Source organism: Pimephales promelas, chromosome 20 (assembly GCF_988280905.1).
Source record: "Pimephales promelas chromosome 20, fPimPro1.hap1.1, whole genome shotgun sequence".
In the NCBI taxonomy this organism is placed as follows: domain Eukaryota; kingdom Metazoa; phylum Chordata; class Actinopteri; order Cypriniformes; family Leuciscidae; genus Pimephales; species Pimephales promelas.
In genome coordinates this window covers 19,574,544-19,600,854 of record NC_142788.1, presented here as the reverse complement: position 1 = coordinate 19,600,854, position 26,311 = coordinate 19,574,544, and the positions used below count along the sequence as shown (strand labels likewise).

The window sequence follows — 26,311 nt, the reverse complement described above, 5'->3', positions numbered from 1 at the left end:
GTAGATGACCATTCGTCCATTCGTGTGTTAGCCTTTTCTAAGGCTACAACGTTCGCTTTGGCACTGATATGTAGCTTTTTTGTGCGCACATTGACTGGATCGACATGAAAAACTACTAACTGTCTCTTCATACATTCTAATGAGCAGCCCAAGTTATTGACACACTTTCTGAAGCATGTTTGCTGATTATGGTCTCATGTGTGAAGCTAAAATGCTAACTTAAGAGTGTCTACTTGAAATGTTCAATTATTTATTTGGAAAGCATATTCATTATACTATGAATATGCTTTCTTTCTTCCCAGCCCTCCTCCTCCCCCGTCTCTGGCACTCCCTCAAGGCCGTGTTATTGTTCCTGCCTATCAATGTCATTTCCATAGCGAGTGCTGAGAGAGGGTGGATAAATTGAGGCAGGTGAGAGTGGACACGAGACACAGAGAAGGAGCTCAACAGGCATCGGCAGCCCACCTGCGTTCAGCTCCACTTTTAAAAGACTCCTAAAAGGAGGACATTGCATTATCAAGAGGATTGCTGACAGCTCCTGAGCTGATAATGCATTTGTGTCCTTAGGGAGGTGAAGTGATGAGAAGATAAAAGAAGAATCACTGGAACAGGGATAACACTAAAGCTCAAGTCGTCAGAACAGGTAAGAACGTGAGCAATGTTTGTCAGCCACATGTGGTGTAGCTTTAGCTGATACAGAGAGGGGCAGCCATTTGGAAATGGAAGTATACTCAAAGCCAATACCCAAAGGGACTTTAACTGCCTACGGTGTGATTCTAATATCTGGAGTAGGCCTACTAATAATCTAGCAATATCTGAAAGCAAACTCCAGATACGATTGAGACTAAAGTACGACTGGTATTTCAAATTTTATGAGTTGGATTGAAAATAATAGGGTGCATGACTAAAGTTCATTAACTGCAAGTCAAAGGGGAGAAGTGTTATCAGAGGTCTGATAAAACTTTGAGGGTGGTGCATGCATAACAAAACACAAAAAATCTGATAATCATAAAACCAGACTATATATATATACACACACAGTATACAGTATGCATGTGATTTGAAAATCAGATTAAATATAAAATATTTACATTAAATAATCAAACTGTTTTAAATACTACAAGTGAATTAGCTGTCACAATTATTAATTTATTAGTATTTTTAAAGATTACTTTAAAATTATTGTTAAATGGCAAAGTTAATCTACATATAAAAATAGGGGAAATGTTCATTATCAAGTAAATATCCGGTCTCGACAAATAAAGATACATGTAAAATCTAATTTACAGTTTGTGTCTGTTTAAGGTAAAACGATGACAAGATTTTTAAAAAAGCATTTGAGATTTAGTTTTTAGCCATGCACACAAGACATGGACATTGAATAAACTGACAGAATGCTAATGAAGCCATTTATGTAAATGAAATATGGGGTTCACTTAAACTGTTTATGACCTTTCCCTGATAAAAGAACATAATTTGGACTTAGTTAGCTTGCAACGTTAACTAACTGCAGTTTTGTCCTTGGGCTGCAGCCTACACTTAAAATTAGTGGAGCTACTTCCAAACCCCTCCTTATCTTTCCCTAATGGCCGGTGTTATCAAACAGAGGGTCTGTAGATGTGAGGGTGTCATGTGAAAGTTCAAGCATCACACACACTTACGGAGAATCAGGTCAAGAACATTGTCAACCCTTGTTGTGTTTTTCCTGGGGAATAATGGAGGCGGTTGAGTTAATGAGTAACGATGAACTTGTGCACTAATGACTATCAAACAGTTATACGTTGAGGTGTAGACCGTGAAAGAAGATAGAAAGGACTGGGACCGCAGGTGCTCTGAGCCGAAGGGGTTTTACACAGTGCTGAGAGACTGGCTGCCTGGGCACCGGCCTGTTCTCCAGGAATGCCAAAGGCACACCAATATAATGGAGAACAAACAGGAGCTTTGTGCAGTGCAGGGATGGAGAAAGAAACACACACACATGCACGGGACTGCGCTGAAGGGCTTGTGAACAGGCCATCTGCTCTCAACCAAACCCCTGCCTGAACCTATGCAGGAACAAAACCACTTAAAAGAGAGGCTAGATTAGATGCACATGTTATTTAGCTCAGGATGGGCTCTGAGAAATACTTGTGTGTTATAAAATGTAGTGAGCTGTTTGTTGATAAAATTCTTCTCATCTTCGAATGCCTGGCCCAGTGGAGCGATGACTTTTAGAGAGCCTAGAAAGGGTTTCTGAAGGACAGTGGTGCTGACGTTGGCAGAAACAAGGACAACAAAGCAGTCTGTGTCTTACCAACATTGGCTCTTTCAAGTGGTCTTGACCTTTACTTAACGTATGTACACCTTTAAAAATAGATCAAAATTAGAACACTTTTTTACAGGTTAACGCCACAGAACTTTATAAACATTTGATTCTTCAGAAAGCCAAGAACTTTTGTAATAAAATTTAAAAAACCTAATTTAGTGACAAAATATCGTTGATTTTTGAACTAAAAAAATATTCTGTTCTTCAGAAAATCGTACAGTAAAAGAACCCACAAAACAATATGTTGGTCTGAAGAACCTATAAAGTGTAACATTAAGAATGTTTTAACCTCAAAGAAGTATACAGAGACTAAAAAACCCTATAAATGAGTGAAAAGGGTTCATGATTCTTTGCTAAACATAAAGAACCATTGAATATTGTTTTTTAATAACCTTTTATTGTATATATCTTCAGAAAACACCATGTACTGGTGTATCAACCTAGAAACCGTTCAGACTGATCTCATGAAGTAGCGTGTGTATGACAGGCCAATTCGTATTTCCATTTTTGGCGTGCTATCAACACGCATAATCGCTTTTTTGCGTGTTTATGAACGCCGTTGACTTACCGTTATTACTGTATATATAAATATATGACTTACCTCAACCCCGTCCCTAAACCTACCCGTCACTGGGGTTAATGGCATTTATGAGTGTTCCCCTACCATCCTAGGGAAAAAAAAGACCAGATGTAGATCTACATTTTGTTCGTTTCGATCGGACATTTGACGGCGTGTACAAACACACGGAATCACTCGGACATTAATGGCGTAGACATACACGCATACACACGGATAGCTCAAAATGCGTAGAGATAATGTTTACACAAAAGTCATGATGTCATGTTGCATACAAATCTGAAAAAAAAAAAAAACAGAAATCAGGACATGCAGGTAATCTCCTAAAATATAATATAACAGTTAAAAAAAACTATTTAAAGGAAGAACCACTGAAGAACCTTTATTTTTGTGAGCGTATATGATATAAAACAAAGTAACACAGGTGGGCAGCAAAACAATGCACTACCATTTGTAACAGTGTATGCACAGTAACTAGCCCTTGAGTAGAACTTTGTAGAACCGATGACCAACTCAAAGTCACAGTTAAGTCTGTTAAAGGGCAAAGAGTCAGACAAAGGCATGATGTTTACTTTGAACCGTCATCTTGCTCAGGCCTGTTCTGTGTGCCCTTTCTGTTTGCACACTCATGTCCATACAAATATATTCTCAGTGTTGTCCATACACAAACCATCATAAATCACCTGGTGGTGAATGTTTATTTTATAAGCTGTGACCTAGTTTTGCTCTAAAGCCTATACAATGAACCTAGAGGTGACTTTTAAATGTTTGTCTCGCCCGTTCTAGTGAATCCGCAATAGGAAGAAGGTGGAAGACCACATTCCGGTGAGATGGAGCCGAGCCCAGTGGTGTGGCACACCCAGGGGGTCCTGCTGGAAACTGACCTGGAGAAGGCAGGCTCTCATCCCGAGTGCTCCATCTGCTTCAGCACCTATGACAATGTCTTCAAAACGCCAAAACAGCTGGACTGCACTCACACCTTCTGCCTTGAGTGCCTTTCCCGCATCATGGCTACCTCCTTGGACCCTCAAAACTCTAAAATCTCCTGCCCCTTCTGCCGCCACCCCACTACCATCCCAAAAAGGGGGCCTCCAGCTTTGACCACCAGCCAGGAGGTGCTGTGTCGCCTGCCCGCCAACCAGCAGCAGGAAGAGCCTGTGTGGCTGGACGGGGAGAGGTTGTGCTACCAGCGGCCGATAGACATGCCAGGCCTGCCAGCGTTCTGCATCTGCGTCGATATTGGGGCCAGTGGGCAAAGTGGCGTACCTTCATCCCAAACTCGACCACGACTTGGGCTTCTGGAACGGTTGATGGACTGGAAGCGTTTGCTGATCTTTATATTCCTTATGTTGTTGCTGCTGGGGATCATTTTGTGGCCCTTGCAGTGCATCGTCACGACGGGCTCCGTGCGTTGTTCGTCCCATAACCTGCAGATGCCTACTACTACAGCTTCTACTACAGTACCAAACTCACATTAGTAACATGAGTGAGACAGACATGTCTAGATGGATGTCGGACTTGCAAAACCAGGTTGGTTGGTGTCCGTTTACCTCCATACGTCCTTGCTAAGCCTGTTGGGTGCTAAAAGAGTTAACAAACAGCAATGCTGCTGTAGAGACTGAGGAACTGCATCAGTATCATTATTATATCTTGTGGCAAAGCTTAGCCAGTGCATGACAAAACTGACTGATGGCTAAATGTCTGCCTACATTGATCAAAACAATTTTTTTTTGAAAAACAACAGCAAAAAGAGTGTAAAAAAAAAGGTCCGTTGTCAATGGTGTAGCCTGTAGCGATACATGAAGCACTGCTCACACAGAAGTCACTTTCAAACCAAAGCAAGCAGCTTTCTATTTCTAATCTATTACGTGACCAACATGAACACGAGTGAAATCTGCATGGGGAAAAACTCCCATTCGCATGGATTTCTATTGAAAGACTGGATTTTGCCCACAAAACTTCAACAAGCGATGAAAAATGTGAACTTAATCCAAAAAAAAAAACTTAATGTTTTCTACTTGTACATATTTTATTTCATTGTATTCCATCCATGAAATGTTTTTGTTTAAAAAATAAAAAAATAACTGTAGCTGCAAACGGCACACGGAAGTTAAAGGAATGGTGACATGGACTGTTTTTCAATTTTAATAGGCGCAATATATGTGATATCACTGATAACACGGGCAGAAAAGAAAAAGCAAACAGATTAACGTGGCCGTAATTTATCACTTCCTGCTCAGGGACGGTTAAACAAAACAAGCCTCAAAGAATAACCGTTTGAAACCTAAGCCCTACAGCGACGTGTCCTGTGAACAGTCACACCCACACTCATGTAAACTGCTCCACCATGTGTGTGTGTTTGTTTTGTAGGGATGGATTATTAGCTAGCTTACTACTTCCAGGTGTTTTTATGAGAAACGAAATGTCAAGATATTATTCATTAATATACCCTAAAGAGAGAAGGAAATTATAAAGAGGAAAGGAAATAATATATGGGGCAGTAGCTGTTTGTAACGTGAAATGAGTCAGAGACAACTTGTTGAAAGTTCCCAGTGTATGCTTTATTATTCAATAACTAATCCTGTATTCTCATTTGAGATGCAAGACAATACATCGGCTGTATTTTCAAGGGCAAAAGGCATTTTAGGCTGAACCAGTGCAAGAGGAAACACAGTCTTTACCACACAAGGACAGTCAGCACAACACGATTCAGATCAAACCTACCGATCACCAACTGAGATTAAAAAACAACAACCCACCAACAACATAGTATTCAAGTAAATTTAAAGAGAAGACTTCAAAATTGTTATAAAGCGAGCAGAGTTTTATAACTGTTGATGTCATGTATAATAATTAATAATAAATGTTAACAAATCATTCTAAAACAATATGCTAAACAGCTTTGAATATTTCCATCACTGTATTGACAAACAAGTGAAATGTATAATTTACAACAAATAATTAAACGCAAAACACTACACTGATGTCAAATCAACAGATATTCATTATATATACCTCCGAACAAAAGGACATTCTGGCAGCCATGGACACTATACCTTTCAGCAGTTCAAGTCTTAATATGTCACTCAGTTTTTGACCTTTTACCCATTTTCACAGAGGGAAAAAAAACAGCAAATGAACAGTTTCCAAGCGTTCAGACACCAGTAGCACATTGCTCTCACATGATCAGGTGCATAAATCACATACAATTCATTCAATCAGTCAGTCATTCCAAGGACAATGATTATCATATGCAGTGACATTGCTTTTATTACCTAGCAAACCGATTCTCTAGTACATTTTATCCTTCCAAGTGCAAAAAAAGCAGACCCTGGCCTCCCTCAAACACGCATGGCATCTCTACAGCTCATGCCATCACAGATCCCCTCATGTAACCTTTCACAGACGCCGTGATTAATCACATACATCATGTCCTGCTTTATCTAAGCCAACATGCACACTTCTTAGAACAAGTCTCTTATGCTCACCAACGCTGCATTTATATAATCAAAATAGTCAAAACTGTAATATTGTGAGATATTATTACAACTCTTTTCTATTTTAACATTTTAAAATGTAATTTATTTCTTGTGATGTCAAAGCTGAGTTCCCAGCATCATTACTCCAGTCTTCAGAAATAATTGCTCAAAAAACATTTATTATTAATACTATCCATGTTGAAAATGTTTATGCTGTTGTGGAAACTGGAAAAAAAAAGAGTATTCATTTCTTTAAAATTAAAAAAATAATTTAACAAAGCAATTCAAATAGGGTCCTTGCACCCTTAGTGCTCGTAACCTAATAAAAAAATCTTACTGACCTTAAAATTTTGAACGGTACTGTGTATATATATATATAACATCTTATGACATCACTGCTGACCTCACCCAATAATAGCCACGTCTGGATTACAGCCATCTTTTAAATTACTTTTTTCGCCCCACACAAATCTATTCTTTAATCTTAGCTGAGGGCCATCTGGCCTGCCTCATTTTTAGCTGAAGTCTCCAACGAAATCCAGTTCACGTCAACGGCTCGGCCTGATGTGATCTTTAGTAATATCACGCTTTTCATTTTACGTTATTTCATTCAAAGGCCTCCTCTGTGCGATCGCAACCCACTATGAAGTAAAGAGCTTTATCAGGCTATTTATAACACCGAAATACACACATACCCTGTTTATATGTGATAAAAGAGCTTAATGTGTCTTCTCTGAGGAAAATGTGGAATAAAAATATTAAGAGAAATGCATTATATTCAAAAATGCCAGGCCTAGATTTCATGATCACATTCACAAATATCACGACAAAAGATACGACTGCTCTAAAGGAATCATAGTTAACAAACAAACAAAACAAAACTAATAAAGGCTCACCTGATGCATTCAGAACAAGAAAGTCAACGCATAGGAGGAGGAGCCGGCTGATGAAGAGGCAGCCTGATTGGTTGATAAGCCTTTGATTGACAGTAGCACTTGTCTCCCTCTGACTTGTTCATTAGCCTGGAGGTAATGCTCAATAAAAACAGCTTTAAAGCAGAAACTTTCACTAATATGATGTACAGGCTGCTAATTGGCACATACTGTATAGATTCAACCACACTGTACCAAATCAGTCCATTTAAAACGCCTACTTACATCTAGTATCCGATTCATTGGTCGAACTTTGACCAATCAACTCTCATATCCTCTGAAAAGAAAAGAGGGATTCTTTAGGCCAGGCGGTGCAGTTCTCGTCTTCTTAAATCACCGTGCCGCGAGTATCACTCAGCAGAGAAACTGAGAGATATATACAGTACGTATATATATATATATATCAGAGTTCTTTGGTTACAGTAGACGATATCCAGTAGACAAAGCAAGGTCTGGAAACAGCCGTAGACAGCATGGAAAGAGCGTAGCTTCATCCAAAGTTATGTCACTGAGTGTAAATATTAATTTTCAAATTTATTTCACACATAATCAAACCATCATGTAGCTTAGTGCAGTGTAGGCTTGTTAGACTAGAAGCGGGGAGCGAAAGCACCAAGTCACACGTCCTTTGCCGGAACAATTTCGGCTGCTAATCAGGCACTTGGTTTCGGAGTGTGAGTTTCTCAGACGTAGTCAGTCAGGAAATGAAGAGAGGAGCTGTTGGAGATGTCGTGGAATCTCCAGCCGAGCGGCTGACGGTGTCACCTCAGCGTAAGCGCTGCTTGTCCCCCCCCCCCCTCCCAGTACCGTTCCATGATCAGGTGCTTCTACACAGCACCTCTGCTGGAACTGCAAAGCAAAAGACCAGAACGTTTAGTGACGCATTGTTTTAGCAGTTGTGTTACTTTCACACTGGTGTATCTACAGTACTTTGGTTGCTATAGTAATGATGTAGGCGTCAGCAGGATGTCAAATGACTTTCTTCTACAAAGGCTGAGAGAGAACCAAGCTGTCAGTGTAGAAAGAGAAAATTGTATTGACACATCCCTACTTATCCCCCTTTATCTAGAGTACAATGTGCCACATTCTGAAAGACCAAAAAATATTTGTGTAATGTAACATAACACTATTCATATTTAGATTTTTTTTTTAACTGAAACAAACCACATATGGATGTGACTTGTGTCGGTTTGTATTATTAACTCTACAAATAATATTTCAGTCAGATATGTCTACATTTGGATTTTGGCTGTCAGTGTGAACAGTCATCGGTCATAAAAAGTAAAGTCGGTAAGATGTTTCTGAAATAAGTCTCTTATGCTCACCAAAAACAAAAAATACAGGAAAAAGATCAATAATGTGAAAAATTATTACAATTTAAAATAACTGTTTTCTATTTGAACATATTTTAACATGTAATTTAATCCAGTGATGGCAAAGCTGAATTTTCATGTCATATGATCATTTAGAAATCAATCTAAAATGTCAATTTGGTGCTTAAGATTCTTTTAAATAATATTGATGCTGTTATTTTAATCAATCAAAGTTTGAAAGAACATTTATGTTAAATAGAAATCTTAAAAAAACACAAGAAAGATTATTGTTATTTTTAATAAAATATGTTGTTTTACTATTATTTTATTATATTATTATTTAGATTCCATGTTATATATTTATTCATTTATACAGAAGGTATTTAGAAAGCATACTAAGTACAGTTGCTGTGCATATTCTTTGAAGTATGGTGTTATTTTCAAAGCCATTTGGCAAACATTGCCATTCTGTAAGAATATACTTTTTGTTCTGGTGGGCTGCAACAAAGACACAATTCCCACCCCCACTTGTTCCTTACTGTCTTTCTCCTACTCGTCTCTCTACTTCAACAGCCTTGATGCAGGTGTGTGCATTCATATCTCTCTGTGTGTGTGTGTGTGTGTTCAAACATAAGCATATCTGCACCAATGTGTAACACTGTGAGAGCGAGGGTGGAAAAACATACTCCCAGAGTCCCTGAGACAGCAGCCCACATGGCTTATCTCCTAGTGTTACTGCTGGTGGAGCCCTTTGGATTTTTGATGTTCAGATTCTCATACACTCCGGAGTCGTCATTCATTCTGTGGAAGAGTTGAAAAGAAAATGTGAAAACAGATTTTATGATTTGATGTGCTGAAGTTGCATATTGTTTTTATTCTTCTAGAACAACTGACTCACAGCAGCGTCAGAACCCTTTTGACACAAAATGATTCACATAGGAACAAATACTTTTAGAATTGAGGAAGTATGGGAGATAGTACAGTTCATCTAAAGAAACACTGTGTGGGCCATTTTGTTTTTTTAAACAGTGTGTTTGTGTGCAAAACAGGAAATCAGCACTTACACAGATGAAGAGCGAGACGAGCTCATGTTTGGCTTGGCTCTGGCATTTGACATCTGTGGGTACTTGATGTTAGAGTATTCTCTCTCCTTCGTTTTATTCCTCTAAAAAAGGTAAATAAACAACAACATTCTTTGTAGTTAACATGTTAATTCATTCAAAAAAACTAAATAATATGCTATTATTGGATTTGGCAATTGTGTGGATATAACACTCATAACGATATACACATACACTTGTTCTTTTGAACTTTCAAAGTTGGACTTTTATCATGGTTTCCACACAAATATTAAGCAGCACATTAATAAAATATTACGTAAACAGTTACAACATTGATAACAGTCCGAAATTGAACACAATCATATTAGAATGATTTCTGAAGGATCATGTGACACTGGAATAATGATACTGATCATTCAGCTTTATCATCATAGGAAAGGGTCAAATAAACATACAATATACAGCCTTGGTGAGTTCCCCCCCCCCAAAAAAAAACATTAACAAAAATTTAAACTTAACAGTGGTTTGTAATAACTTTTTGCAACAGCGCTCTTTACTCATCTCTAGCACAAAAAAGATTTAATGTTTAGTCAAACTCCTCATATAAATTTACTTTTGACAAAACATTAACAGTCCAAAAAAAGGTCTTTTTTTTCAGATCTTTCGATCCATTGGACAAAATAGGCTCACACAAATTACATATTTACACTAGGAAAGCAATCCGATCAAGTGCGTTTTCGACAACCTCTTGAAGTGGTCGAAAGTGGGCAAGATCAAAACGTTTTAGACCCTGTTTACACCTGTATTTAGCGTTGTCCACTTGTGATCCGATCGACTAAAACGCATCTTAATAGCAGGTGTAATCAGGGCCCAAACATGTCACAGTAGCATCAGTTGCAAAGAAGTGTTCAAGTACCTGCTCCTCTTCCAGTCTCTTCTGAGCGGTGTCAATGTATTGCTGAACAGCCATGTAGATGAACTTGTACTGGGCCTCGGTCTGAACCATACCGGATCGTTGCTGGCGCACTCTCTGAATGGTCTTAGGGATGTCAATGTCACAGTCCAAACCTGAACAGTACGCTCAGTTGTGTTATATTTTATCATCAAGAGGCATACAATTCATAACAGAGATCAATCTGTATGAAACAGTTACCTTGTCTGTTTATGATGTCGATAAGGATGTCAATCACAATAATTGTGCCTGTTCTTCCAATCCCTGCACTAGAATGACAGTGACAAATGGAAGTTTAGATTACGGAGTACACAATGAGGGAAAACCTTGTATTTTCAAATAAATAATACAAGCAATTCAGCACAGTAATTCTTTATAATAATAATAACAACACTCTTAAAGGAGTAGTTCACTTTAAAACAACTTTTGCTGATAATTTACTCACTCCCATGTCATCCAAGATGTCCATGTCTTTCTTTCTTCAGTCGAAAAGAAATTAAGGTTTTTGATGAAAATATTCCAGGATTTTTCTCCATATAATGCACTTTACTGGTAACCAAACGGTTCAAGGTCCAAAAGACACTTTCAGTGCAAACTGCAAACTGTTCAAAGGGCTTTAAATGATTCCAGACGATGAATAAGAGTCTTATCAAGCGAAAAGATCACTCATTAAAAAAAAAAAAAACTAACAAAGTTTAAGTTTTATAAGCTCAAATGCTCGCCTTGCTCTGTTCTGTGATGCGCGTTCGTGACTCTCCTGTTCAAACTCGTTTATCAAAATGAAAGAATCTTTTTTTCAAATCATTTGGTTCATTCAACGAACGAAATGAACGAATTGAAAAAGATTCGTTCATTTTGATGAACGAGTTCGAATAGAGAGGCACAAACGCGCATCACAGAACAGACAGAGCAAGGCGACCATTTGAGCTTTTTTCCTTAAATGAGCGATCATTTCACTTGATAAGACTCTTATTCATCGTCTGGAATCATTTAAAGGCCTTTGAACAGTTTGCACTGAAACTGTCTTTTGGACCTCGAACCGTTTGGTTCCCAGTAAAGTGCATTATATGGAGAAAAACCTTGCAATGTTTTCATCAAAAACCTTAATTTCTTTTCGACTGAAGAAAGAAAGACGTGGACATCTTGGATGACATGGGAGTGAGTAAATTATCAGCAAAAGTTTTTTTTTTAAAGGTGAACTACTCTTTTAAGACTACATTACTCAAGATAAGGAGTTGATCATGTGGGGCTGAGTGAGGTGTGCAGTACCTGCAGTGAACCACGATCGGTCCACTCTCTGGAATGGCGCTCTGGGTTCTGTTCACTTGCTCCAGGAAGCTCAAGACTCCTCCTGGTTCATTAGGAACACCATGGTCAGGCCAGCTCAGGTACTGATAGTGCCAGACACACCTGGGAGGCTCTCTCTATAAACCATAGATGAAAAATGACACAAAATTATTATCAAAGAAAATTAAGGGAAAAAAAGACAACAAAAATGTAACATAATACATGTTTAAAGTCACTAAAATAAGTTGCTTCTGTAAACAAAAAGGTCAAAAGTCTGGTACCGTCATCTCAACTGTCATCACGGTGCTCTTACCCTGTCTAGACGCGTGACTTCAAGCTCTCGCCGTATGTAGTCCTGAGCTGTGTGTTCCTCAATGTTCTTCACACACACCTTCCCAAACTCCTTTGTTGAATTTAAGTCCGGCCAGTACCGCACACACTTATTCTATAGATAGAATTTACGTTTTCAGTTCCAAAATATAATCTTTGTTACATTAGTAATCCATTTTAAAATATTTTCAATGAAAAACATCACTAAAGTTTGCATTTTTTTAAAACATGTAATAGTCATGATTAACTGTGTACATTTTATATCATTTCAGAGGAAATTGTGTGTTCAAATCCTACAAAACATTGCATCATCCAGGGCTGGATCTCACCCGTCCTCTCTCCATCTCCTTGGTTGTCATGACAATAACATGAGTGTTTTCCTGATACACCATTTTCCAGAAGTCTAGGACGGTGTTCTGAAGGCAACCCTGAGTGGCGATGAACACTTTACCTTCATCCACATGACAACCTTCTTCATTCATGCTCTAAAACAAAATCAATGAGGACAACACTCAGAATGATAAAGAACATGCAAAATATTGATCACAGTTCCAGGAACCCAGAAAAAGCTTGACATTAATATTGACATGCAAGCATTATGAGTGAACCGGCTTACTCGGATATAGTTAGCATTGATGTAATCGGAGCCTAGCGCATCAGAATCCACCTCCTTGATCTGCACTCGAGTGGTGTCAACTGCAACAGAGAAAATGAGTCATGGAGATTAACGGTTGCTCTATCGCGTTTAATTATGAAATGTGTCTGTCCATTATGACACCTTTACTCACATGGTAGTATGTTCTTATATCTGTTCTTGTTTTTATTTTCGGGTCTCTGCCCCTCTTTCCTGGGGTAAAGGAGTTTACATTCTTGCTGCTGTAAAACCTACAGAACAACAGGGGACAAGATAAAGAAATGTGGCTTCGAGCAATGGACCCTTGAAAAGTATTCATCCCAACTTTGCAGCGTAATGAGACGTTATGTTAAGTCAGCACCCCCTGCAGGAACGTCCCCCTTATCTGGACAGTTAGCGCCAAACAGGAACTGCAGTTTAAGAGGTCAGCAAGCAGAGAGTCTTTTTATAAACAGCTCTCGTATCAAACAGTCCTCTGAGGTTTAATGAGTGTATTACAGCGGAAAGTACGCTGGACTGAATCACCACATCCTATGATGAACAGAAAATATGAGTAGACAAATGAATATGGACAGAAATACCTCAAATTCTTCCCAGAAGCCTTGCTTGGGTTTCTCTGAGTTGTCAGCTACTTTATTTAATTCCCGTACCCGGTTTTCAATGTTTGCTGCATTTATCCTAGTGGCATTAAATGGCTTGAACATATAAAGAAAGAACAAAATATATATATAAATATGTATAAAAGACAAAAAGTACCTTAAATCTATCAAGAAATACAGCACAAACAGCTAAATATTTTAAAACAAAATGTTAATAATGAAATTTGGTTTGTTAGGTATCAAATGATATAGTATACAAATAATATAGTATGTATTTACAGTGCACTACCATTTAAAAGTTTGGAGTAGGTAAGAAAAAAGTATCTTATTAAAATACAGTCCATTTGTGATATATTCAAATTGTATATATTTTGTTTCTATTTTAATTACTTTTTTAAATGTAATGGTAAAGCTGAATGATCAGTATCATTACTCTAGTCTTCAGTGTCACATGATCCTTCAGAAATCATTTTAATATGCTGATTTGCTGCTCAAGAAACTTTTTCTTATTATTATGTTAAAAATCAATGTCGTGTGTCTTAATACTTTTGTGGAAACCATGATAAAAAATCTTTGATACATAGAAAGTTAAAACATTTATTTAAATTAGAATTAACATTTATTTAACATTATATTTGTCTTGTCAGTCACTTTTAAACAATTGAATGCATCCTTGCTGAATAACGGTATTGTATTTTATTGCATTGTACTTGTTTTGCATTTGTAATTAACGCATTTTTATTTTTTTTTTCTGTCAGGCTTGGTTTAATTTACTCACCTGTTTAAGGTGCACAACAATTCCACTCTTCTCCACCATGGGGTTTTTCTTATAATGCTCCACTAAATCCGCTAAAGTGTCAAACCTCTCCCCTCCTCCTACATCATATTTCCCATCCTGGTAAAGAGAACAGACAAACCAGCTTCTCTTTAAAAGAAATACAGATTTTTATTTTCTTGAGAAAATTGTGACGTTTTTACTGCATTTTTTACCTGATAACGGATCATGACATGGGTGACTTTAGTCTTGCGGTCTACGTTTTCATGCTTTTCTTCATTAGTGAGGACGGAAAGCACAAAGTCTCCCGGTTTACTCTGACTCTCTCTCACCAGGAAGCTGCCGGATTTACCCTTCTCCATGAGGAGCTTTTCAGCATCTCTCCCCGAAAGATGCCCATGATACCACCTGAGACATGCAAAACACAACAATGAAGCACAGAAATGCACATAATGTACCGCCAAAATGGATTATGAAAAATACATTTGAATATTGTAAAGAGTAAACACATGTTTTCCGCAATTTCATACAGTATGCAAACCTTCTCATTGTAATATAATGGATTATTAATGTTTGCCTCCACACATAAAAACGCCTACTTTAATTGTCACCTGCAAAACTGTTCACATTTCCAACTTTCACTATAGAAACTATAGTGCAGACTATATTTTGTGGTTGGAAAATGTGCTTGCGAATGTAAAGACTGTGAGAGTTGTTATGATATGAGGATATGTGTGGGAGGCGTTCGCTCACATGCTGGAAAAACCACAAAAAACCAGCCAAATATAATCTTTGAAAGCAAATGTGTTTGCATCTACAATGTTTAATATATATATACATATTTCACTTTGATTTCACAACCTAGAGGACGTTGCACAATATAGACGGTGTATAAACATTAAACACAGGTGAAGGAAGTTAAAAAGTATACTAGACTCTAAAATGAGAGTGAGACTGGACCTCAAAGGGTTTGAACACTAGGGGGCAGGATTTCTTCTGTCCACACTAATGTCACCGTCGAGCTGTAAGAGCTCCGGGTAGATCTGGAGCTGCCGTACCTCTCAGATGTGGGATCTTTGCAGTTGAGGGGGTATTTCAGCTCGATGACATCTCCGTTGCGTTCTCGCAGGAGGTCGTGCTGCTCGGTGTAGTATTGAACCAATTCAGCCAGAGTGGCGAATTTCTCCCCTCCGTACAGGTCATAATAGTCCCCCGAGTTCTGGATTTTAATATGGGTGACCTCATCGTTCCTCCTGCCCAGAACAAACAGATGGGACACAACAGGGAAATGCAGGGGGTGGGGATATGAGGGATGACAGACAGGATGGAAAAGATGGAAAAGACAGATAACAGTTAGGAGGTTGGCACTGAAAACTGACACTTTAAACCAGGCTAAATGCTGATGTAAATATCTAACAAAGGTACAGAAATCTATTTTCCAAAGCGAGAGTGAATTAGTAGTCTTAAGCTGATAATTAAAAAAAAAAAAAAAATTCAGTGCACATCTTCACATGTCATCATTTTCCAGCAAAAGCTTTATGAACTTTTAGTCATCATAAAATTACATTTTGGCAGTAAGATATGCAGCTTATTCTAAATTGTTGTAATTTATTTTAAGAAATCAATCTTTAATGTAAATCCAAACCTGTTTTTGATTTGCAAGCAAGTTCTTTTACTTTTATTTGCTTTTCAAAAGGTTGAAATAAATAATCACGATTCAAAATTAATCGTATAATCGTCTGTAATGAAAATATGAATATGCAACATTTTAATTAAATACAGTAGTAATAAAAAAAACACAGTTTTATGAATACAAAGAAAAAAAAAAACATTATGAAAGTTCCAAAGTTAAAATGAGGGACAAAGTGTTTTGGAGCAACCAAAGTTCTATAGTAAATAGAACATGACTCTTAACAGACTTCAGGTATACTCTCACCAAAACTGTCAGCTTCAAATGGCACAGTATGGAAAAAGTAGAGAGGAACACCTGCGTAGATATAAATCAGCTGTGCTCAGGCGCAAAACCACAACTTACGCTTCGTGAGCGGATCACAACTATTGCAATTCAGCTCAAACAGACACACACACACACACACACATACTGTAATTTATATATATATATATATATAACTGCAAAAAAAAATCTAAATAAAAAAAAAATCTGACAGAAACCAATCTAAATGTTTAATTTCTCTGGCTTTCTCTAGGCATCCATGGCTCTATCCTGGCCTGGCTCATGAAAATTGCACTCTGCACAGTGTAATTGCATTCTGGAGGTAAGAGAGGAGGCAGAGCAGCACGGTCTCAGCAGTGAGGGGCTAATGGCTGCTGACTGCAGCAGATGAGCGTCTCTCTGTGCTCTGGCTCTAATGCAATCACAAGTTTGCCTACATTGAAGGACGTCTAAATCAAGTCATACTGTACACTTCTATTGTTTTTTTATTTTTTATAATAATAATTCTAAAAATAAAATGATGTCATAATTAGAAAACTTTTTTGCTTGTTTGATGATAGACTGCACTCTAAAACTGCTGGTTGTTTTAACCCAACTTTGGGTCAGACGTTGGGTTAAAAAATGTAATTTACAAAATGCAACCCAATGGTTTGTCCATCCATATTTGACCCAAAGTTGGGTTAAAACAACCCAGCAATTTTTAGAGTATGCTAGCACCCTGTCAGATTCCTTATCCTCAAATGCAAATGTTCTGAATGTGTGAATGTGATTCAATCATTTGCATGAGGTTCTATGTCCAGAGTCAGAGTAGAATGACAGAGCTGTGGCTACAGTCATTGATTTTCCTGCTAAAGCCAGAAAATAAGACAGAAACACAATCCTGCTATATTGAGCCCCTCTACAGAAGTTGGGTGCTTAAAATAATATGTTTTCCCCAGAATTCAATGTGGCGGCACATTATGTGGATGATTTTTAAATACAAATGAAATAAACACAATCATGTCATTCTTCAAATACATTTGTCTTCATATTAGTGCACCTTTTCTTAAATAAATAATTTATAAATTTAATATAACCCTGATTGTATTAGGCAAAAAGAAGAAAGTCATACATTTATGGCTTGAGGGTGAGTACATTTAAATCATGGGATCATTTTCCTTTATGGGTGAAGTGGTCCTATTGGGATGAACAATTCATTTTACAATGGTCCATTTATTAGACTGTCTAAATTATGTTTAGACTATGCATTTGCCACAAGTTGATTGTGAAATAACCATTTGGCTGGGGAACAATTTTCTACAAGTGGGCCTCGGGTTACACAAAACGATACTATAAAATAGACGTTCACTTCATTTTCTTCACACGGATTGATCGTTAGTAGAGCAGAAGTCATAGTGAAACTTTAACCCAAAACTATCCTCTGTGAATGTGAAAACAGTTTTAGAGGGTCACTTCCTGTTCCCTGCTCCTGATAGACATAACAGGCAGACAGGAAACAACCCCTGACATATTTCACCTGGCCCTGACACATCATATGTTACACTGCAGCGCCGCGAGCCATTCATCTGACTCGGCTCCCAGCTTTCTGTCCGCAACTTAACGGTTAACAATAGTGCAGACGCTGAGCAATAGTTTCCACCCAGGAAAAATGGTGAGAGACAGATAAGAGAAACAGAAGCATGGAGTAGGGGAACATAATGCATTGAAGTCCCTAGGTGTCCATTTGGCCAAATAACTCCTTCCTTTATCTAATAATGCACCGTAAAAGTCGAAGACTTTTCCTCATAACTTTGTAATTAAGGTCTCATCTGCCTACATTAGGTCTGAGAGACAGAACAGCAGCGAGACTTGCTGATGATGTCTGAGTATCTCTTGTATTGATGCATTCGAAATTATGTTTATTTGTTTGTTTTGCTGGGTCTACATTAGTCATGGTCTTTCTGTCATGACAACTCTTGGAGTGTTTAGCATGGTAATGGATGTGACAATATGTTATCATCAATGTGATATGTTCGCTGCTGCTGTTGCTGCTGTTATTGCTGCTGCTGCAGAGCAAGTACAGGACTACTGTCAATAGACCTTATGCGCCAGAGAAACAAGCTTGCATAAATATGTGAAAATACAGACCAGAAGATGAAAGACAATGAGCACAGAGCTGAAAAGGGGTGAGGCTACATAAGGTCTATACATACACAACATTCAGGAAGACATGTTGCTGCGGTACAATATAGCATACCCGTAGCAGATCTACTATGGAGCTGGGGTGGATTGAGGGTTTCTGAAAGTGCGCTGAACTGCTACAGGAAATGCTGACCAGTGTTTGAAGGTTGAGCAGCAAGCTCATTGGCTACTGATACAGCAGGAACCAATCAGCTGTGCCCTACAGAGAATAATGTGATTCCACAGATTGAGTTAAGGTCCGATCTAGCCTGCGCCGTATAGTTTCATGAGCTTTATATTTGTGATATTCACAAATATCATGACTTATCATAGATAAATCTTGACAGGGAAATCAGGACCCTGACATGAGCTAAAAACATATTAGAATTTAACTTTGGAAAATGTTTGGAAAATTTCATGGCAATTTTACAAAAATATTCATTCAAATGATGCAACTGACCAACCAATCAAGTATTTTAATGTGTCATGCTATAATTATGGGTCATCCCAAGTGGTCCAAAAGAGGTTGCTTGATCATTTGTGGAAAAAATAAGATTATTATTATTATTTGTGATTCCATTATATTATATTATATTGGTATTCCAAAACAATAAAAATACCAATACATAGAGGAAATCACTCAAAAAATGGAACATTAAAAATGGTCAAGCAACTGACTTTACAATTTTTTGACCACTTGAGAGGGAATGACCTATATTTAAATACAAATATGGGCCAAAGCCAAAAAGTAAAAATACTTAAAGACTACACAAAAAAGTCAAGAGTAATTTCTACATTAATTCTGCACCAATTTAAAATTAAATATAATATAATACCATTTCATTGTTTGAACAAAAAAAAAAAAAGGTTTTTGGTGGTCAAGGCAAAGTAATGTTGATTATATTTTTTTCAATACTGATAAATATTTATCAGTATTATTTAAAAATTCGTTTTGTGACGGTTAGGAAGGCAGCTACAGTAATTCAGTACTGAAAAGCACAAAACATGGGTCCAAAAATACACTAATCAATAGCCTGCACTATAACTTGTTTATATGCTGGTATGTCTATGCATCTGATAATCATAACAAGCTGACCTCATTGCTTCACAGCTGGGCAGATAAATCAGTCTGCATGCAGCTGGGCTTCAGCCCTGAAGGCTTGCGTTGGAGTTGAGCCACGTGGCCTTAGTTCTGGAGAACATTAGAAACAGTGAGAGTCTTACCACCATAACCACAAACGGCTGATCTGGGCTCCATGGCCACCACGTCTTAAAGCTATTATGAAAGCCCTTTTCTCTCTCTCTCTGTTGACTCTCTGATCATCCATCAGACAAGCAGCTGCAGTGGCTCACAGACCTGGTCACAAGCTGACACTGTAATCCTTAAGCACTAGCCGAGGGGCAACTTAAAAGCTAGAGGTTCTGGAGAGAGCGGGAGAAAAAGTGCAATCTATTACGGTCATCTACGTGCGAGCATCTAATACTGATGGTGACCAATACAAACGCAGCTGTAATCCTCAATACACGATGACATAATGCAATATGTATGCATTACAAGACAATGGTAATGTTTTTTTTTTTATATTAGGGAATATTCCCTATTGCAGAGATCTGCTCCTGGGGACACGCTGTCCAGCAGAGTTTAGTTCCAGCCGTAATCAAAGACCAAATCAAGCTCAAGGATCACTTGAAAACACACAGGCAGAGTGTGCTGGAAAAAAATAACCTTTGCAGGCCAGTGGGTCCCCATGAGTGGTGTTGAAGAGCTCGGCCCTATTGTATTTGTGTTTTATGAAATTATCTTTTGGGCTTTCTCTCCGTGAAACAAAAGCTGACAGAAATCTATGACACAAACGGACATTTTAATGCTTTACCAAGCATGGAAACAGTCAGCTAGACAAACAAGTACACTTCCAAGAAATCAATGACTAAATGTTTAACAGGGGAGATCAGGTCAAAACAACATAATGACGCTATGACCAACATAAGCGTCTTGTGGAAAAAAGCATAATTCAAGACAAGAGCATAAGTGCAGTAAGGCAGGTTTGGAGAAGCACATTGTAAATATGCCGACCTGACAGACAGAGTGAAATCCCCAGGGTTGCTCTTGCTGGGTCTCGCTAGAAAGCTGCCATGGACGCCCCGTGTCAGGAGGAGGTGTTCTGCCTCGATCCCAGTGATGTTGGGATGAAACCACCTGAAATTAAAGCAAAATGACAATCAGAAAATTAGCTAACAGAGTTGAATGAATTCTAATGTTGTCTATTTATTAAAAAAAGAACAATGAGTAAAGATTTAAGGGGTTAAGTCCTGCAATTGGCATTATACAATGGGTGTACCCTAAGGATCAGTGTTAGGTCCCTTATTATTTAGTCTGCAGGACTTGCTACTAATCTTCTGCAAAAGTCTGAAGGGATACAAGTACAAATGTATGCTGATGATACTGTTATTTTTAGAGTTAGCAGCTGAGACGTTGAAAGTTGCAACAGAAAGGATTACACAGTGGCTGGAACAATTAAGTCTTTGCTTGAAATCAAAAAACAAATTAGACAATGTCTCTGTTGATTTTTTTTGCATACTACAGTCCTTTCTCACATGTCTTACTGTCTGACACGTTGGGGTCAAGCTGGTGAAACTGTGATTAAACCCTTAAAATCCCTATGAATAGACAATAAACATTTTAGCTAAAAAAACAAACCATTTTCAAATATTGTAGGATCATTTTTTTTTTACTTTTTAGACAATTTTAGACTTTTTTCAAGTTTGTGTATGGTTTATAAAATCTTAAATCGCTTGGCTTCTTCTGTATTATGTAAACTCTGAGCGATCTACCAGATTATCATCCATGAGTAATTGTTTGGTTCCCTTTCGTTGTTCTGCATTTGGACTATCGTCTTTCGCAGTGAAAGCTACTAATCAGTGGAATGCCATACCAGAGGATAAAAGGGTGTAAAGCTCTTGGTCTTTTTAAATTGAAGTTATAAATCTTTTTTAAAATCGAACCAACGCAGTAAACATTGAGTTTGTTGCAGTTTAATTGATCTATTTATTTAATTACACTGTTTTTTTTCTTCCTTTTTTTGTGGCCCTGGTAGTATGTGTGTGTATGCTTTTATTGTATGTGAACACATGTATAGGTATTGCCTGTCATTTTATGCTAGTGTTGACCTGCCTGGGGACAATGGATGAAAATTAGCATGAAATGGAAACATTTATGTTAAAAATTGCACATGGCCCCTTTATAATTTTTTTTATTTAAATCTGAAGGATCATGTGACACTGAAAACTGGAGTTATGATTACATTTTTAAAGACTGAAATAGAAAACTGTCAATTGTAAGAATATTTCACAATGTTATTGTGTTTTCAATGTATTTTCGACCAATTAAATGCAGCCTCGCTGAGTATAACAGACTTCATTTAAAAGCATTAAAAAAAATCTCACCAACCCGAAACTTTTAAACAGTACATTTAGGTTCAAATAAAATGGGGCCTATATGCACTTCTGCATCCTGTACATCTCAGGCTTTGCAAACACTTTAGTTCACCCACCTATTTTAGTGATGTCATCAAGCAAGCTTAGCAACATGTATATTTGTGTCCAATTTCACGCCGAGCGCCAATTCTAATCAGTTACGATTTGCTGCGTTTGAAGTTATTTCCTAATCCTTTGGGGTTGATGAGGGGGTGGAAGGGGACGAGAGGTCATGTGTAATCTGGGCTGGTGTTGGGCCCCAGCTGTCTGGCTGCCTGCAGCCCGTCTGTCCCTACACCGGCTACCTCACGTGAGAAGGCTTTGTGAATGGCCGTTCAGGGGTCAGGAGTAATTGTATCTGCGTGCTGTTTCAGAGCGTGCCTGCCTGCTAGGGGCCCCATGTCTTAATCTCACTTAAAGTGACGGCATACAAGTCACTTACTTTCATATCAACCAGACCACAATATCATTTACACCATTTAAAAGAAGTCTCTTATGATCACTAAGGCTTCATTTATTTGATCAAAAATACAGTAAAAACAGTAATACTGCAAAAGCCAAATATTATTACAATCTAAATAAAATAAAAATTACAATTATAAAAAAAGCTATATTTTATATAAAATGTAATTTATTTCTACGATGGTAAAGCATCATTACTCCAGTCTTCAGTGTCACATGATCATTCAGAATTCATTATAATATGCTGATTCCCTGCTCAATAACTATTTTTTTTAAATTATCAATGTTAAAAACAGTTGTGCCGCTTAAGATTTTTTTTTAGAAACTATGAATCCTTTGATGAAGAGAAAGTTAAAAAGAACAGCAATCATTGAAAATAGAAATAGAAATCTCTAACAATGTAAATGGATTTTACCTTTACTATACAAATGGACAATTCCATTTCTTAAAAACAAAAAAACGTCTCGGTTACGTATGGTAACCCTCGTTTCCTGACTAGGGAACGGAGACGCCTCGTCTGAGGAGTTTCCAAAGAATGGGGATTCCAATTTGTTGGAAACTCCTCCGACGAGACGTAGTAGTTCTCTAGCGAAAGGGAACATTCTATACTGTGATTTAATGAGATTTACATAATGAATGAAGGAAAATTCAGGGTAAAGCACAATCTTTCTGTCATTAGAATAGAAAATAATTTCATTTAACTTCATTTATGTTAGCCAGCTTGATAGCATTACGTCGGTGACATTGAAATAAAAAAAAAAGAACGTGTCTAAGAAATGTAAGATTTAGTGACAACACAGCAGTTGGAACTTGCTCACATCTGCCCGGGCCATCCAGACATCCAGTCCTGTGGTGCATTACTACATACAGCTCAAAATATTCTACACCATGCCTCAAATGTTGTTGAAAGATTAACTTGCATTGAAAAGCAGAGGTCTTAATGAACAGATGTGCGCATTACGTCTTACCCCGGGACTGTCAGTTTCAACACATGAATTCCCCGCATGCCTTTCCATGGAAAGTTAGCAAACATCACTCACTTCCTCCAGTTCTTCACCATAGAGGAAGTGTTGTAGTACCTGTAGTATTGTTTCACTGAGGCTACCAGTGAGCATTAGTAATAACTGCTCAGATTGGATGTTCAGCATCTCTTCCCCCCTCATCATGACTAACTGCTTATGATATGTTTGTCAAAAGGGCTATTATCCCCCCGTGTCACATCATGCTCACTAACTTCCCAATCGTTTGTAATGTTTGAAGCTGAAGCAAAAATAATAAAATATATGTGGATTAATAATTCATTGGCATTTGTCAACACTTTTTTTCCTGACAATGACTTTTAGAAAAGCAAGCCCAGCAACTACGACATAGAGAACAAAAAGTTGTTCACAAATGTATACGTTTATAATTGTAATGCAAAGGAACTGTAATTGGTTAACTGTAAGATAGCATATACAGAGAAAAAATGACCTAAAATTTAACAGGACAATACACATAATTGTACTGTGAATCACTATACAAATTATGGGTTTTGGAAGTGAAACATCTGAATTACATATAATTTATGCAAAAAATATATTATATTCAACAAGACAACACATTTTGTGATGCTATTTTGTAATGTTAAGTGATTTGTGTTGTTAATATGTTTATTAGTTATTGTTAATGGAAACGACACCGTTTGAGTCGTTAAGAATGGTATATTATTAATATTTGAGATAAAATACTTAACTCAGATACTACGACACTACAATGACAATTATTGCTACTTGGTTATTTTATTTAATTTTTTTGTGAATTTCTGTCACCTACAGCTGAATTTTGACAGTGTATAAGTGTGAACGTAAAAGAGATATTTATCATATTTTTGTATCGCCTGGTATGATAAACATGCCGAATATGTAATGAAGAACGGAAAAAAGATGTGGTTAAGCACTAAAATGTGGTCTGTGCTGTGTAGATAAACATGTCATCAAATATTAGCTGATAATACATGGGCTCTATATCATTCTGCAACATTAAAGCAAAAAACTGAATATTCTGTTTTAGAATATTGTACATTTAGTATATTAATTTAGGAACATGATGCAACGACTACATAAGAATATGTATTTTTGAAAAATATTTATGAAACTATCGAAAGATTCAAGGATGACCGTCCATGTATGGTAAACATCTTGGTACATATTTTGGGATTTGAGGTCATCTGAAAATACATAAAATGAATCTTCATTTTCCATACTGTAAAACAGCAGGTGACACTAATCCCAGATAAGCTGTTATGTATTTTCATAAAACAATGATAGTGGGCTTAGTCTGACCTATTACCCTTTCTTTTCAGTTCATAAGTCGGCTCTTCACAAAAAAACAAAACCAAAACCAATTTGAAACTATATAAGAAAAGACAACAATAACTTCCCAATTTGACAATAATAAAAATAAAGAGTGCACATAACAAGTAACACCAACTGGATGAGTTTTGTGTTTTAGCTCTTGTAGTGTTTGATTCTCTTGTGATTATTCGAACAGGTCTGTACAGATGCAGGTTTTTCACTCAGACACAAACATCTCCTGGTCACTTCTGCTTCACTGAGCTCCCAGCAGCTATCCTCACACACAACACACACACAGCCACAACAAACCACAAACCATCCTGCAAAGTGCGCGCGCACACACCTGCACAAACAGTGGCAGAGAAAGAAACGCGTAACGCAATTGCATGTGAATTCGTCCGTGAAAATGCCATCGACCAGATACAAAATGATAACAGCAACTAATGCCTCATGTTCCTACCTCACCATTCTGTTCGGAGCCTGTCAGAGCCCCTGCTTTGCTTCAGAGTTGGTAATCCACGCTTGGTACAGTTACACAAGGAGGAAGAGAGGGGGCAGGGACTTGTAGGAGTGCTGCTGCTGGTTGGAAAGAGAGGTGGGGGTGTTTAATCTGGGATTTGGATGCGTGTGAGCTGCCCTGATAGGAAAGCCAGCCAGCACAATCAGCTTTTGAGCAACTGTCCATCCCTCCTGCCCCCCCTCCCCTCTCTCTCTCTCTGAACGTGACGCAGCGTTGCCATGTTGCCCGGAACACACTTACACCCCTTATCTTTATCTTTGCTACCATTAGGTTTAAATGGAGAGTGGCAGCTTTTGGGGAGAAAAAAAACAGTACTGCATACAAAATTGGTACAGTACAAGATCATATTCAGACTCAGAGCAGCTTAGAGCATACTGGGAAACCATGCACATGTGAAAATGTTTTATGGCATCAAATAATCATATTTGCATTGCAGTTAATCAGTATTTTCCAGTAAAACAATTCTGAACATGCTTAAAAACAAGGTACAGTTAACTTTTTTTTTTTTTTTACACCAGCGTTAAAAAGTTTGGGGTCAATAAATTAAAACCTAAAATAAAAACATTGTTACGCTCACCAAAACTAAATTTATTTGATCATAAATTGACCAATAGTAACATTGATAATAGTGAGATAGTATTACAATTTAAAATAACTGTTCTATATTTTAATATTGGCTATATATATATATATATATAGCCAATATTAAAATATAAAACAGTTATTTTATATATTTATTAAATTACCTCCATTGGAAAAGCTGGAATTTTTAAATGGCCATTATTATTCACGTCTTAAGAAAGTCTAAAGTCTCATTCTAATATGCTGCTTTGCTGCTCAAGAAACAATTATTTTTATTATTATTAGTGGAAAATAGGTTGTGCTGCTTAAGTGGAAAGTGTGTAATTTTATGGGATTCTTACAGGAAAAGAACGTTTGAAGAACAGCATTTATTTGAAATAGAAATATTTTAGTATAAGATATTTCACATTTAATGCATCCTTTCTGAATAAAAGTATCAGTAGCGTAGAAACATGAAGTGTTCTATAACTAATTCTTCTTGTTTTAATCATAAATCCTACAAAATTTAAAAATAACTTATATATCAAATCATTTTAAAATGCTTTTAATTATGAGATAAAGTAACTGATATGCACATGTGGA

At 37.3% G+C, this 26,311-nt stretch overlaps 2 protein-coding genes across 4 annotated transcripts in view; one reads left to right on the top strand and one right to left on the bottom strand.

Annotated features, from left to right (window-relative positions):
* Window positions 1-366: 366 nt before the first annotated feature.
* On the top strand, window positions 367-4,605 carry rnf223 (ring finger protein 223). 2 transcript variants are annotated; one of them, XM_039651957.2, is made up of 2 exons: window positions 367-643; window positions 3,669-4,605. In XM_039651957.2, the coding sequence occupies exon 2, from the start codon at window positions 3,713-3,715 to the stop codon at window positions 4,358-4,360; it is 648 nt and encodes a 215-aa protein (XP_039507891.1). In that variant the 5' UTR covers window positions 367-643; window positions 3,669-3,712; the 3' UTR covers window positions 4,361-4,605. The 2 variants fall into 2 exon arrangements, with proteins under 2 accessions (XP_039507891.1, XP_088980231.1); XM_089124105.1 differs by lacking the exon at window positions 367-643 and adding an exon at window positions 1,852-2,333.
* An 813-nt stretch (window positions 4,606-5,418) lies between these two features.
* The window catches only part of ptpn11b (protein tyrosine phosphatase non-receptor type 11b), a 28,644-nt gene continuing 7,751 nt past the window's right edge, over window positions 5,419-26,311 (bottom strand). Inside the window, exons 1-16 of one of the 2 annotated variants that reach the window (XM_039651956.2) lie at window positions 25,088-25,201; window positions 20,433-20,555; window positions 15,303-15,497; window positions 14,460-14,652; window positions 14,248-14,364; window positions 13,452-13,565; window positions 13,025-13,121; window positions 12,853-12,932; window positions 12,566-12,721; window positions 12,220-12,351; window positions 11,889-12,043; window positions 10,821-10,888; window positions 10,584-10,735; window positions 9,671-9,771; window positions 9,293-9,407; window positions 5,419-8,142 (exon numbers count right to left, since the gene is read on the bottom strand). In XM_039651956.2, the coding sequence (XP_039507890.2) occupies window positions 9,326-9,407; window positions 9,671-9,771; window positions 10,584-10,735; window positions 10,821-10,888; window positions 11,889-12,043; window positions 12,220-12,351; window positions 12,566-12,721; window positions 12,853-12,932; window positions 13,025-13,121; window positions 13,452-13,565; window positions 14,248-14,364; window positions 14,460-14,652; window positions 15,303-15,497; window positions 20,433-20,555; window positions 25,088-25,095 (1,773 nt within the window). In that variant the 5' untranslated portion in view covers window positions 25,096-25,201 and the 3' untranslated portion in view covers window positions 5,419-8,142; window positions 9,293-9,325. Of the gene's footprint in view, window positions 8,143-9,292; window positions 9,408-9,670; window positions 9,772-10,583; window positions 10,736-10,820; window positions 10,889-11,888; window positions 12,044-12,219; window positions 12,352-12,565; window positions 12,722-12,852; window positions 12,933-13,024; window positions 13,122-13,451; window positions 13,566-14,247; window positions 14,365-14,459; window positions 14,653-15,302; window positions 15,498-20,432; window positions 20,556-25,087; window positions 25,202-26,311 lie in introns of those variants that run through there. The other variant, XM_039651955.2, reaches the window with a different exon arrangement.